We start from the raw sequence: 14,167 nt of genomic DNA on the forward strand, positions 1-14,167 counted from the left end.
AACAAACATCGATGTAATTCGGTCCGTTCGCCAGAGCACAATGCTTCACGCCGCCAGCGGAGCGGTTTTCCCCTGAATGGCTGCTAATGAAAGCACCTGCGTGCAGCCTATTGCCAAGCACACTATTCTGAGTGGAAAGCTCATTTAGAGACTTTACAATAGTGCCCCTTCCTTTGGCCTCTTTTTCTACTTCCGAACATAGTCATATTTAATCACTGGAGTGTCAGAGAGATGATGGCCTTACTTCTGCGGGTAAAATATGGGAGTGAGAGCTGAACGGACTTAATGACAGATAATATAGAGGATGATTATCTAGCTCTCTTTCAATCAGACGCGGATTGTGCGGAGGATGCACCAGCCTGGCCTATCAGACGATGAACTGCAATGATTTACAAACTGCTCATGGTGGTGTTTAAAGACATGTCTATTTGAGTCTATTGGAGACTTCCAAGCAAAATGAACTTTAAAAACAAAGAATACTTTGCAGTACTTTTTAACTTCAGTGATTTGAAATGACATACATTCACATGAGTCATACTGTAAGCCATATGGAAAGCAGTTCTTTGTTTATGCCAGGTTGATTCAATTCTGTTCACTTTTACTTCATTAGACTTATTTTTCTTATTATGAGACCTTATACCTTTATACATACAGTTGAAGTCATAATTATTAGCCCCTTGAATTATTAGCCCCCCGTTTATTTTTTTCCCCCAATTTCTGTTTAACGGAGATAAGATTTTTTCAACACATTTCTAAACATAATAGTTTTAATAACTCATTTCTAATAACTGATTTATTTTATCTTTGCCATGATGACAGTAAATAATATTTTACTAGATATTTTTCAAGACACTTTTATACAGCTTAAAGTGACATTTAAAGGCTTAACTAGATAAATTAGGTTAACTACGCAGGTTAAGGCAAATAGGCAAGTTATTGTATAACGATGGTTTGTTCTATACACTATCGAAAAAAATATAAAGGGGCTAATAATTCTGACCTGAAAATGCTTTAAAAAAAAAAAAAAAAACTGCTTTTATTCTAGCCGAAATAAAACAAATAAGACTTTCTCCAGAAGAAAAAATATTATCAGACATACTGTGAAAATTTCCTTGCTCTGTTAAACATCCTTTGGGAAATATTTATAAAAGAAAAAAAATTCAAAGGGGGGATAATAATTCTGACTTCAAATGTATACATACAATACATACAGTTTAATAATGTTCTTAAAGTAGCAAAAGTTTAATATAATGTTTAAATATAAAGTTTAATATAATGGAGAAATAAAAAAATCAGTTTATCAGTTTTGCTCAGTGTTGGGCAAGCTAATTGGAAAATGTAGTAAGAGAAGCTATTAGTTACTCTACTTAAAATGTAGCTTAACAACACTAAAAGCTACCCCAGGGAAATGTAGCAAGCTAAGCTAAAAGCTACATGGCATCTAAGCTATTTTTTTTTCCTTTTTAAAACGAAGCAACTTTAATCCAAGCCAGTTCTGTCTTAGTGATCAATAAAACTGGTAATGAAACATATGCAGTATTATTGTTAAGTTCAGTTATGTACTGCAATTATAATGCTGTTACAAACAGAAACAAATTTTACTAGACAGCAAAAACTAAAAATTCAAGAAATCTTGTGTTGCGCATAAAATACTATAGTAATTTATAGTAAAGGGAAATATTTAGGAAAGTGTATTGTACAGTAAAGCAAGTTTTATACAGTTTTTTTCTGTAGTAAAATAATTTCTCTACAGTCATCTTACCATCAAGCAAGTTTCTTGTGTCAGCGCATTAGCGACTTTACAGACCTGAATGAGAGGTGACAGTAACTCAGCAAAAAGTTTGTTTTCGACCACAGGGAACACGTAGAAGAAGAATTCGCCATTCTTGTTATCATATGAATTTACTATCATCGGCTAGAAACCGGCTTCACAGCTCCATAAATGGCGGTAGCATCCCTTAATGATCCACGATCAGTAAATGTAGCTTGTGTGGATGCTACTTTGCTTAAAATAATAGTGATGCTACCGCCACGCTACTGAGAAATGTAGTTAAGCTAGTAGTGTCACTACCTGTAGCATTCGTTTTGTTCTTTTACTTTTTTGAGCGAAACACAAAGAAATTCTGAACAATCTTTATACTTGTAAAACCAAAACAATCTTTAAAATAACACAACTACATAGATAAACAACGCATAAACATACAAAAAAGAACAAATAAGCAGCAAAACAGAAAACAAAAACAGAACAGAATATTAAACAAAAAACAAGAACAAAAGAAAAGATCACAAACAAAGAACAACAAAAACAAAGCTGAACAATAACCAGAACAGAACAGTACAAAACTAAATAAGTACAAGCAACAAGCAAAAGTCCAAAAAAACCATAAACTAAGCTTTTGAAAACTTTTTAAACTTAGAAAACACACAAACAAACAAACAACAGAACAGTACAGTAAAACAAAACATTTTAAAAATGACAGAATATAAAAAAAAAAACAAAGGAACAAAACAAACAAACAAACAAACAAAAAACGACATGTTAGGGCAGCAGTTCCTTTTGGCTCTCCTAAAAGCACATAAGCTGTGTGAAATCAAGACACGCAGAAATGTAAACTGCAATCCATGTACCTTTTCTCTGCAATAAATATATCCGCTGTATTTGTCGCCACAGCAAGTTATTGCATTCATCTGTCAACTGTCATTCTAAATCTCATCTGACATCAACATGAGTTCACCCTCAGTAAAAAAACTATATGGTTACTTATTTGGATACTGCTGTTCTAGGCATTACATTTACTGTATTATTAATCTTGATTTATCCAAACTCTATATTGCTTTGTCTGAACAAGTCGATGTAAACAGTGGCATTAATAGAGTTTTATGAACAAACGTCTCTCATGGGACCATTCTTTGATACTTATATGCCTTTTACTGTATATAGAAAAAAATATTTAAAAGTTAAATATAAAAAGTTCAGGAACAGAAAGGGAAAGCTAAATAGACATCAAACAATACTTTGAAAAGCATGATAACAAAAAACAACAGATAAAAATGAAAGAACAAAACTAAAAACAAACAAACTAAATATTTAAACAAAACAAAAACAAAAGAAAAGAACATGTTAAACAAACAAAAAGCCGTACAACAAACACAATCGTACAAAGAAGAACTGAAACAACATTTAGACCAAATAAAAACAACAGAACAGAGAAAAACAAAAACAACAACGAACAAACCAGAAAAATAAACAAAAAACAAAGCAGGATCAAACCAAATCAGCTCACTAAATCTTTTTTTTTTTGCACAATATATACACTCACTGGCCACTTTATTAGGTACACCTTACAAGTAGCAAGTCAGACCCCTTTTGCCTTCAGAACTGCTTTAATCCATCGTGGCATAGATTAAACAAGGTACTGGAAATATTCCTCAGAGATTTTGGGCCATATTGACATGATAGCATCACGCAGTTGCTGTAGATTTTTGGCTGCACATCCATAATGCAAATAGCCCGTTCCACCACATCCCAAAGATGCTCTACACTGAAAAAATATATTCAAAGATGATTCCTTGGATTTATTCAATTTTTTTTACGTTAAGAGGTTGTAAACAATTTATTTGGGCTGAATTTAAGCAAACAAAATAAGTTGAACATTATTAAATTTAATTTGTTTGTTTAAATTCAACACAAATAAATTGTTTGCAACAGTTTTGCATGCAACACATTTTTCAGTGTGTAGTTCTGGTGACTGTGGAGGCCATTTAAGTACAGTGAACTCATTGTCATGTTCATGAAACCAGTCTAAGACCTCTGGCATTAACAAGGCATTTGTGCACGCCGAACTGCAGCTCGCTGGATATTTTCTCTTTTTTTTCCGGACCATTCTCTGCAAACCCTAGAGATTGTTGTGCATGAAAATCCCAGCAGATGAGCTTTTTTTGAAACACTCAGACCAGCCTGTCTGGCACCAACAACCTTGCTACATTCAAAGTCACTTATATCACCTTTCTTCCCCATTCTGATGCTCAGTTTGAACTGCAGCAGATCATCTTGACCATTTCAACATGATTAAATGCATTGAGTTGCTGCCATGTGATTGACTGATTAGAAATTTGCGTCTACAAGCAGTTGGACAGGTGACCCTAATAAAGTGACCGGTGAGTATATATATATATATATATATATATATATATATATATATATATATATATATATATATATATACACACACACAGATTCAAACAGGTTGAGAATATCTAAATAAGTCAGAATTTCGAATAAACATCCAATCACAGAATTTTTTTAGGGATTGCTCTACAGTAACGGACTTTAAATTCAGCATCCAAATATGTCTGAAATATTTCTTCTGCCCAGTGAAAGAAAAAAAAAAAGTCTGAAAAGAGCTGAACATTGACAAAACGAAGACAGCGTTTCCACAAGCGTGGAGATGATGAACATGCCTGCCGCTCGACTCGCTGTGGGAATGAACAATGTTTTGAACCCCAAGCTATGAACGGTGCCTGTTAAATTGATTTCAAGAGGGTGTTAAACTGCAAAGCCATGGCATTGATTTGACTTACTAAAGATTGTTAAAAAAAAAGGGTGAGTGCATAAAAAAGAAAATAGAAAATGTTTTAGATGATTTAGAATAAAGCCATAAGGCACTGACACCAGAAAAGCCCAAATGAGATGAATCATAAGACAGTAAAGGGGAAAGGCATTTGAAGTTGCAGAAGAGAAATCCAGCCCAATGCCGAGGCCCTGGAGCATAGTAGTATCTGCCGAGAATAACACCATTTTATTTGTGTACTTAGTGAAGCGAGAGGCAAGTAAGCGAATAAATGTTCTGCACTGCAAGATGAATAGCTCTGGCTTTGTTTTAAAATCATTAGTTTGAGCTATTTGATTTCTAGCTTTCTGATTACATATTTAGTTTAAGACATGTTGGCTTGTTGTTTTGTTTATTTACATTTTTAATTTTTTTCCATCACTGTTTGTCAGGTTATTATTTTTTGGCTACTGATCTAGATGTGAAAACTACTCTGGTATTTACATCCTATGTAACACGGATTATAAACATTAACACATGTTTTGTTTTAATTGTTTTATTTTATTTTATTTTATTTTATTTTATTTTATTTTATTTTATTTTATTTTTCATTGGTTGTTGACTAGATAAGAAAAGTACTCTGGTATTTACATCATAGTATAACATTAAAACATGAATTAAGTAATACATTTAATTTAATTTAATTTAATTTAATTTAATTTAATTTAATTTAATTTAATTTAATTTAATTTAATTTAATTTAATTTAATTTATCATTGGTTATTGACTAGATGAGAAAAGTACTCTGGTATTTATATCATAGTACAACATTAATACATTAATTAAGTAATGCATTTATTTAATTTAATTTAATTTAATTTAATTTAATTTAATTTAATTTAATTTAATTTAATTTAATTTAATTTAATTTAATTTAATTTAATTTAATTTAATTTGTCTGCAAATATTATTTATTACAATTAAATTTGTATATTTGATATAGTAGATATCACACACATTGCTATTTTTTCATAATAATGATAATAATAATAATAATAATAAGAATAAGAATAAGACGAATAAGAATAAGACGAATAAGAATAAGAATAAGAATAAGAATAAGAATAAGAATAAGAATAAGAATAAGAATAAGAATAAGAATAAGAATAAGAATGTTTACATTTTACTTTATTCCCTCTAGTTTATTTCTATTATTTTTAGTCTGTTTTATTAATGACTCTTGATCCAAATGGGAATATCGCTTAGGTTTGAAAAAAAAAAAAGTTTAAAACCATATCTAGGTCTCAGCATCTAGAGACTTTCCTAGTAAATATCCAAATAATGCCTCAAGTTGTAGAGTGTTCATTTGTTTACTCATTTAGTTAGTTCGTTTTACAGTACGGTAGATTACAAGGTGACTTTGACATCACTGCTCTTCCTTAATGGGCAAGTTTCAGGTCCTAAGACACCAAATTATTTCCTGAAGGCAATTAAATTTAAAATATTGTTTTGCATCGTTGTAAGGTTTGAACAAAGAATAGAGGCAGTAATCCACATGAGATTTAATATAATTTGGCAAAACATTCATTTCTGCTCTTCAGCTTTGGCCCCATTGAGACTCTTACCAAAAAAAAACCTTATCAAAATGCAAGAATCTACTCCACCCTTTCTCTATTTCTTCAGGACATCATTAACCACATCATACTATATAGTTAATGAACTAAATTAATTCCTATTTTGTATGATACAAACACAAATGCTTTTGTTCTGAAGAGAAAAAGAAAAGAAAGCTACTGAATAAAACTCATGCAACATATATTTTTAAAGAAATGATACTATTCTTTAGCAATGATGCATTAAACTGATTGTAAAGAAGATTTATCTTTGAAAATACACTGCCTTTTGACAATTTTGTTTTTCAAAAGAATAAAACAAAGTAAAATATTTTTTTACTAAATTATTGATCAAATGAATGAGCGGAAGAGAAAAAGTTTGTATGTAAAAAAAAAAAGGTTACATTGTATTTGAAGCAGTATTGAGGAAAGTTACTTTTGAAAGTAGTGCATTATAATATTAAGTTATTAAATATGAAGTAATTGTGTTACTTATTAACTTCTTATAGAAAGTAATGTGTTATATTACTTTTAAGTTACTTTTGCATTACTTATCCTTACCTGGCTGAGGTTTTCATTTTCCTTTAAAAAAAATGTTGGAATAAATATTATTTGAGAACTTTCTGAGCCCAGAGCTGTACATGCTGTATTTACAGATTAATGAAAGCATGTAAAGTAATATGTTTGTTACTTTTGCATGTTTTGTGTAATTGGTTAAGTAAATTCACTGTCCATTGAGATAAAGATTGCAATAAAGCCTAAGTGTACTAACATGAAATAATTTATATTAAGGCAAAAACAGTTTTTAAAAATTTTAAATGTTTATCTAAATAAACAGTAAAATGACAATAAAAATATTCCCAAATCAAAATAAATCTTTGAACTTTATACATTGAATAAATCACTTCACTTGGCCTTAACAAATGTGTAAATCGTTTCCCAAAAGAGAAAAAAATCTTATACTACAAAATGCAGTCACTTCTTCAGTAACGTTAGAAAGTCGTTACAATAAATGCAATAACCATTTTTTTTTAGTTCATAATTAATTTAGAATTTCTAGTTTCGAATTAATTGTTTTACCTGTAGAACAAGACCTGATGTCAATCATTTGTTGTTTATCTGGAGGTGGGGTGTGGGTGTAGTGCTTTGCATCCAGTTTTGTTCTTGCTTCTTTCTTCGATGAGTTCAAAATAACAAGAATCAATAGCAAAAATGTATGCATGTCTCCGGCCTGCAGTTGTTTCTGATTCTGATTTGCGAATGAATCATTTGTTTTAACCGGTTCTTTAAGTGAACCTGTCGAACCATAAATGGAATAGAGTTGTTGTGAAATGGTATGTGTATTCAGTAAGTGCTAACATACCGGATACCCCCTCTGACTCGAAATAAACCAATATCCTGAGTTATTCAGTTACCAGAACAGTACACTGACTCATCTGCTGTGAAAAAGAGCTCTGATGATGATGATGTGTGTGAGCCGACTGTTCAGTCGCAGCACGGTCTCTCATTGAGTGTGTGATTCAACCTTAGGTAATTTTTATTCCACAATATATTTTGTAAAAGACAATTAAGCAAGGTAAAAAGTAACACGGGTTACATTTTTAAAAAAGTAACTCGAATAATATTACTTATTTTTAAAAGTAATGTGTTACTTTAGTCATTGGAAAAGTGATATTATTATGTAACGCATGTTACTTATAATGCGTTACCCCAACACTGATTTTAAACGCTGCAAAAAATGCTTTTCTTACTTACATTATTTTGTCTTGTTTCTAGTCCAAATATCTAAAAATTATTAAATCAAGAAGCATTCTTTCGGACAAGCAAAAACTACTATGCCTAAGAAATAAAATGCCAAAATGAAGTTTTTCTGTAAAACAATCAAAATAATCTGCCAATAGGGCAAACAAAATAATCTTGTTTTTCCTTTTGACAAGATTATTTTGCTTACCCCATTTTCAGATTATTTTGATTGTTTTACAGAAAAACTGACTTGATTTTGACACATTAATTCTTAAAACAAGACAATAAGTTTTACTTGTCTAGAAAATGTTTCTCGAATTAAGAATTTTTAGGTACTTGATCAAGAAACCAGACTAAAAAAAGTAAAAAAAAGCTTTTTTATTATTAATATTATTTAATACTAACAGTTTAACTATTAATTTACATACTGAGTAATATTTATGAATTATATATGCTTACTGTATGATTAGGGTTGGAATGCAGGTTTTAATGTTAGCTGCATGTAATTATAAATGAATGCTAATTACTATAGCAAGTACATGGAACCCGCAACAAGGACAAAAAAGAACTACTGTAAAGTGTTAGCTAATTTTAAATGACACAAAAGTAGATACATCAGAAGTAAAACTGGATAACTATTCTTTTCTGCAGCTCAAAATTGATTTTTTTTCCTCTTTAGAAGACGATAATTTTATTTTTGTGCACTTTGATCATCCCAAACAGACCCATTACACATTGCATGAAAGTTAATATTCGAAAAAGCATAACAAGAGGACCATTTTAACAAACTCCGGCTATTGCAGAAAAAAATCCATTGATTTACTGGACAAACAAAATCACTGTATCCCAAACAACAATGTGTTTCTATGGCAGAAAGAAGTCCCTAAAACAAATTAATTTCCAAGTAAAATTCATAGGCTCCTGAAAATGTAGAAAACACTGCGAGAGAGGCAATCGACCTTTAAATCTTTGAATAAGCTGTCTACACAAGCGAAACGAGGATGACACAAATCAAGCTGCATTCAAGCAGCAGCCCCGGATCTGAAACTCCTTTGAAAAATATTATGGCAAGAGCCTCATCAGCCTCCCAGACATGCAGGAAACCTTTGACTAAGATCTTTTCAGCTCTAATTGAACTGCTGTTTTGGTGGCTCCTGTGGCTCGTCTGCATTAGCGCCTCTACCTGGGAGTTTGATGAGAAGCGCTGATGAAGACGGGACCGTCGTATGCGGATGAATGCATGCCAGTGGATTGGCTGGTAATGAGGGGCGTAAAGGAAGGGGTAAGTTCTCTTTCGGGACTGGTGCTCATGGAGGCCAGATCTGGTCAGCGAAGTGCTCGCCAATGTGACTCTTCAGGTGGGGTAGTGGAAATCATTTACGAAGGCACACGCCGATCACGCTGGGCTCTTAATTGCTAGAGATGGGGGCAAGATAGATCCGGAATACATTATGTCGCGCCCACAGAGCGTGATTAATGAGCTGGTGGGATTTTCACACCGCTGGCTGAACTCCAGCCGAGCTAGTGTGGACGGTGATCAGGAGGTGGAGGTGTGTGGTCCACAGGAACACTACTGCAATCACTTACAAGACTTTTATAGGATTAGACAATGATAGTAGTCTTACAAGCAGTGGACAAGCAAGCAAACAAACAAACAAACAACCAAACACACAAACAAAACTAAAGATAAATAGATAGATAGATAGATAGATAGATAGATAGATAGATAGATAGATAGATAGATAGATAGATAGATAGATAGATAGATAGATAGAGATAGGGATCAATTGATCAATGGATGAGATCTATCTATATATCTATCTATCTATCTGTCTGTCTGTCTGTCTGTCTGTCTGTCTGTCTGTCTGTCTGTCTGTCTGTCTGTCTGTCTGTCTGTCTATCTATCTATCTATCTATCTATCTGTTAATCTATCTATCTATCTATCTATCTATCTATCTATCTATCTATCTATCTATCTATCTATCTATCTATCTATCTATCTATCTATCTATCTATCTATCTATCTATCTATCTATCTATCTGTCTGTCTGTCTGTCTGTCTGTCTGTCTGTCTGTCTGTCTGTCTGTCTGTCTGTCTGTCTATCTATCTATCTATCTGTCTGTCTGTATATCTATCTATCTGTCTGTCTGTATATCTATCTAGCCATCCATCCATCTATCCATCCACCTACCAACCTACCTGACTGTCTGTCTTGTACCGCAGTATATCGATTTCTATATTAAGCGGATTAATAACGCTCACTAATAGTGTTCTACTTCAAGCAGGGCTACAGTATGCGTGAGATTTTAAATGCACCTGAATTGCTCCCACACAGCAGATGTTATTCTCTGATCAGTCTGAACAAGCAACCCCCCACTACATCCCCTTTCTGCCTCCAAAGGGAATAGAAAAGATATATATTTATATCTATTCACTTTTATTTACTACTAAAGACCTAATTCTTTTATTCATTTATTCATCCGAAGTAACTTATCTTCTTATGTAAAACACAAAATCATATTTTGAAACGTCTTGTTTTCATTTGTGCGTATAACAATATTTTATTATATGCAAACAAATAGGTACTGTAAGTCAGAAACAGACACAGAAATGTGAAATGCCTCTTTAGTTTCTTCTAATCTTCCATTGTTTTAATAGAGTCCAAATCTATTTTATTCAATTACAAGTCAACAAAACTTAAATCGATAACACTGAATCCTAAACAGCAGTTTTCACAAGCTGATCTAAAGGAGCAATTAATCTTGTCAAACCAGGGATCAAAGAACAATTCAATGAATTACTGACACGTTTGCATGCTTTTTGGTTAGTGATGATGGATGCTGTAATGAGCTGCAAATCCACTGACCTGAAAGTTTGAACATCAGCAAAACGTAAAAAAAAAATCCAGAACTCCCTTAATTATATTATAGATAAAGGAAATAAAAACGCCATCTTGTCAATTGCAGACACATCCAAAATTGACCTTTGCACCAACCCCTCCCCCCACCACCACACCCCCACCATATTAAAAAATAAACTAAAATAAAATGAATTATGCTCATTTTGTGTTTGTGCACGAAACTGCTGGGACTCACCGATGGAGCTGGTTTTCCTCCTTTGGCAGTGCAGATCAGAGTGAGGTTTTGGGCCTGATATCGGCTAAACGGTGCTGGAGTGTTTTCTGCCAGCACTGAGATGTTGTTTGGTGGAGCTGTTGGAGAGAGAAAATACATTCATTAGACCTTCTGAAGAGATCATATTTCCTCAAATGAATTCAATCATGAAACTTAACTTTTTGATCACAATTCATTAACCCTTGTATTATGTTCCAGACATTTTGATTGTTTGAGTAATTTGTAAGACATTTTCTCTTTAAGACAATGAAAATGCCTTCAAACTATTGAAAAGGCAATGAAAAATGTTTCCATTGAGGGGCAGCAGCGACTATTCTGTTTGAGAAAGTTAAACCACTTCCATATTGATAAACACATGATGATTCTATTTTACCCTGCTTTCTTGAATCAGTTTTATCTTTTACTTTGGTGTCATGGTTTGGGAACCTTTCGGTTAAGAATAAAAACACATAAAACAGATAGTTAAGTTGTCCAGTAAGCTGACTGGGGTGTCACTAACACAATCTGGGGGTTTTGTACACCAGGCAGCTGAAAAGAGAATTACAAATGAAATTTTAAGTTACTTTCATCACCTACACTCAGAGTTTCAGCTCCTTCATTCTGGTTGCAGGTTTTTAGTATCAAGCTGTAGAACTAAGTGATACAAAAATAGTTTCATAGCACATTAGACTTTTAAACAAGGCGTAGAGTAAAGTAGGTGTTTCTGTGACTTGTATATCTCACAATGTATAGATTCGGGGAGGGGAGTGGGGGGGATCTGGACACTTGAAGAGTTTAATTATTTATTTATTTATTTATTAATATTTTTTTGAAGAGAGTCTTTTGTATGTTAATGTATAACGTCTTTGTGTCCATTTGTTGTTGTCACCATGTGAGTTTTTTTGTGTGGCACTGTTATCAAATGAGGACTTGACTGCAAACCAAATCTATTACATTGGATTACAACGTATTACATTTATGATGTTTAAGAGAAAAAACAAATCATCGCCTTGGAATTATAAGGTTCTATCTGCTATAATGATCTGCTTCCAAGCGAGTTTGAGATATTGAGCTACAAAGTTTTTGCATTCCATATAGCAAAAAATATGTATGCGTGACAGTTCTCTTTCATACATTAACATGACAGAGACCCTAAAAGTACTCTAAATGTAAATGATTAAAATTCTCTTCAATTTCCAAATTGGGGTAAAATGAACAGGGTAAATGCAAACCTTCTAATTCTTAAAAAAAAATAATAATTAAAAAAAGGTCCTGTGACAATATGTTGATGTTTGAGGAAGTAAAATTTTTGCTTTCTATAACATTTATTTAAAGTTTTAAGGTGAATATTTTGTTCTTGTTCAAATTAAGAATAAATATTTTGTCAAGTGCAAATGTCTTTATTTTATGTAACTGAAATGGTCATATTTATTAAATTATATGCTTTATATGAATTATTGAGTTATATTTATTGAATTATTTGCCCCATGAATTAAATTAAGTATTTGCCCTTAAAGGCTTAACATCAGATTTAAAGATTTTAAAAGAAAACAGACAATGAGCAAACTATTTGTTTAATAAACACTAAAAAATGTTTCACTTACTACATATACACACAAATAAACATTTCACATTTAATATATACATTTTTTTAAATAACTGTTTTTTATCCAACAATATAACATTTAACCTTAATGTCCAAAAATGATTCTAAATCATCACATTTACACACATCTTTTCAGTTTCAGGGTTCTTCTCAATTTTGTGTGGTGCAGCATTATTTAGTCGACCCTAACTTTGTGTTTCTTTCTAGTCTTTCTGGCTGTCAACTGGCGAAAAAACAAAAAAAGATGATCCTGACTGGTCCTCATGCATACAATTGAAATGCTGATTGGCTCACAGAAAGAACCTTATATAGCCAAGTTAGAGTTTGACTTTGTAGATAAAACTTATTTTTGTTTCTGAATGAAAAGTCTTAAAATGTAAACAACTTATAAAAAAACATATCATAATGTAAATAAGTAGTCATTTAATAAGAATATGTGAATAACTCAATTTGGCAAAAAAAAAAAATCAGATAGAACCTTATAATTCTAAGGTGACAAGATGTCAGTTGCTTGACTAACAGTATTTTACATTTACTCATTAGTTAAAAAAAAACATTTAATTAATTGTACAGCCCTACTTTTGACTTTTTTGAGGCTTATGCATCATAAAAGCTCAAATTATGTAAACTTTTAAAGACATTTTTTGAAGATTGAGCCCCTTGTAGTTTGTTTTCAGTACTTTGTATTAATCTTATAATTTATTTATTTTTCTTGTATTGTATTAAGATTTGTCATACTATTGTTACTTAGTATTTTTGTATGTTCTTTTTCAAGCATTAATAAAAAATAAAATAAAAAAAACACTTGCGACTTATTGAATATAAATTTTAAAATTCCAGAACATTCCATGACATCCAGTTAATTTCATTTTGATGCCTTCATTCCGCAACTCCATCCACATCTTCAAAATCATAGAGTGAGTCCTAGTTCAGGGACACTTTCACCATCAACCCGGGCTGCATTTCAGAACTACGTCTTGATAATGACATGCATAGTTATTCCCTATTAAGCATTTGAACACTAAATCTCCATACCAGCTTTAACACTCTTTGCTCTTTGAAACAGATTCTGAAATGGTGTGTATATCCAATGCACTTTCAAGTGAAGATGTACTGGTGCATGGCTGGGGGTTTTGGAGCATGTCAGCCGAGCTTTATTCTCTCAATGAGAGCCCGATCTATCATATAGGCCAGCTCAGAGTGTAAAAAAAAGCAGTATTATACAGAGAACTCTTAAGGCAAAAGAGGAAGAAGCGGAAGTCTGGAAGATGAGAGGATCACGCTTGGGCCACAGGGAGTTTCAGAGCTGGGTTTCTCGGTCTGCGAAGACTCTGACCCCTCGCAGTGAAATGAGATACAACCACCTACGATGCAGAACCGCAAATGTGTGGTCCTGGGGGTGCTGTTACAGTGCTCGGCATTCCAGCAGCTATCGGAAACATAAAAAGCACCGGTCATAAAGGCTGTGTGTGTGCGTGAAACCGGAGTTGTTTAAGTCGGTGTGTGAAGCTTTATGCATATAATATCAACCAACTCCTGC

General features: G+C 32.6%; 1 protein-coding gene across 2 annotated transcripts in view; it reads right to left on the reverse strand.

Moving 5' to 3' along the window:
• Window positions 1–14,167, reverse strand: part of igsf21a (immunoglobin superfamily, member 21a) — a 473,697-nt gene that overhangs the window by 55,973 nt on the left and 403,557 nt on the right. For both annotated transcript variants that reach the window (XM_056467746.1, XM_056467745.1), the window contains exon 5: window positions 11,004–11,119. In XM_056467746.1, coding sequence (XP_056323721.1) covers window positions 11,004–11,119 — 116 coding nt within the window. The remainder of the gene's footprint in view (window positions 1–11,003; window positions 11,120–14,167) is intronic.

Source organism: Danio aesculapii, chromosome 11 (assembly GCF_903798145.1).
Source record: "Danio aesculapii chromosome 11, fDanAes4.1, whole genome shotgun sequence".
Taxonomy (NCBI): domain Eukaryota; kingdom Metazoa; phylum Chordata; class Actinopteri; order Cypriniformes; family Danionidae; genus Danio; species Danio aesculapii.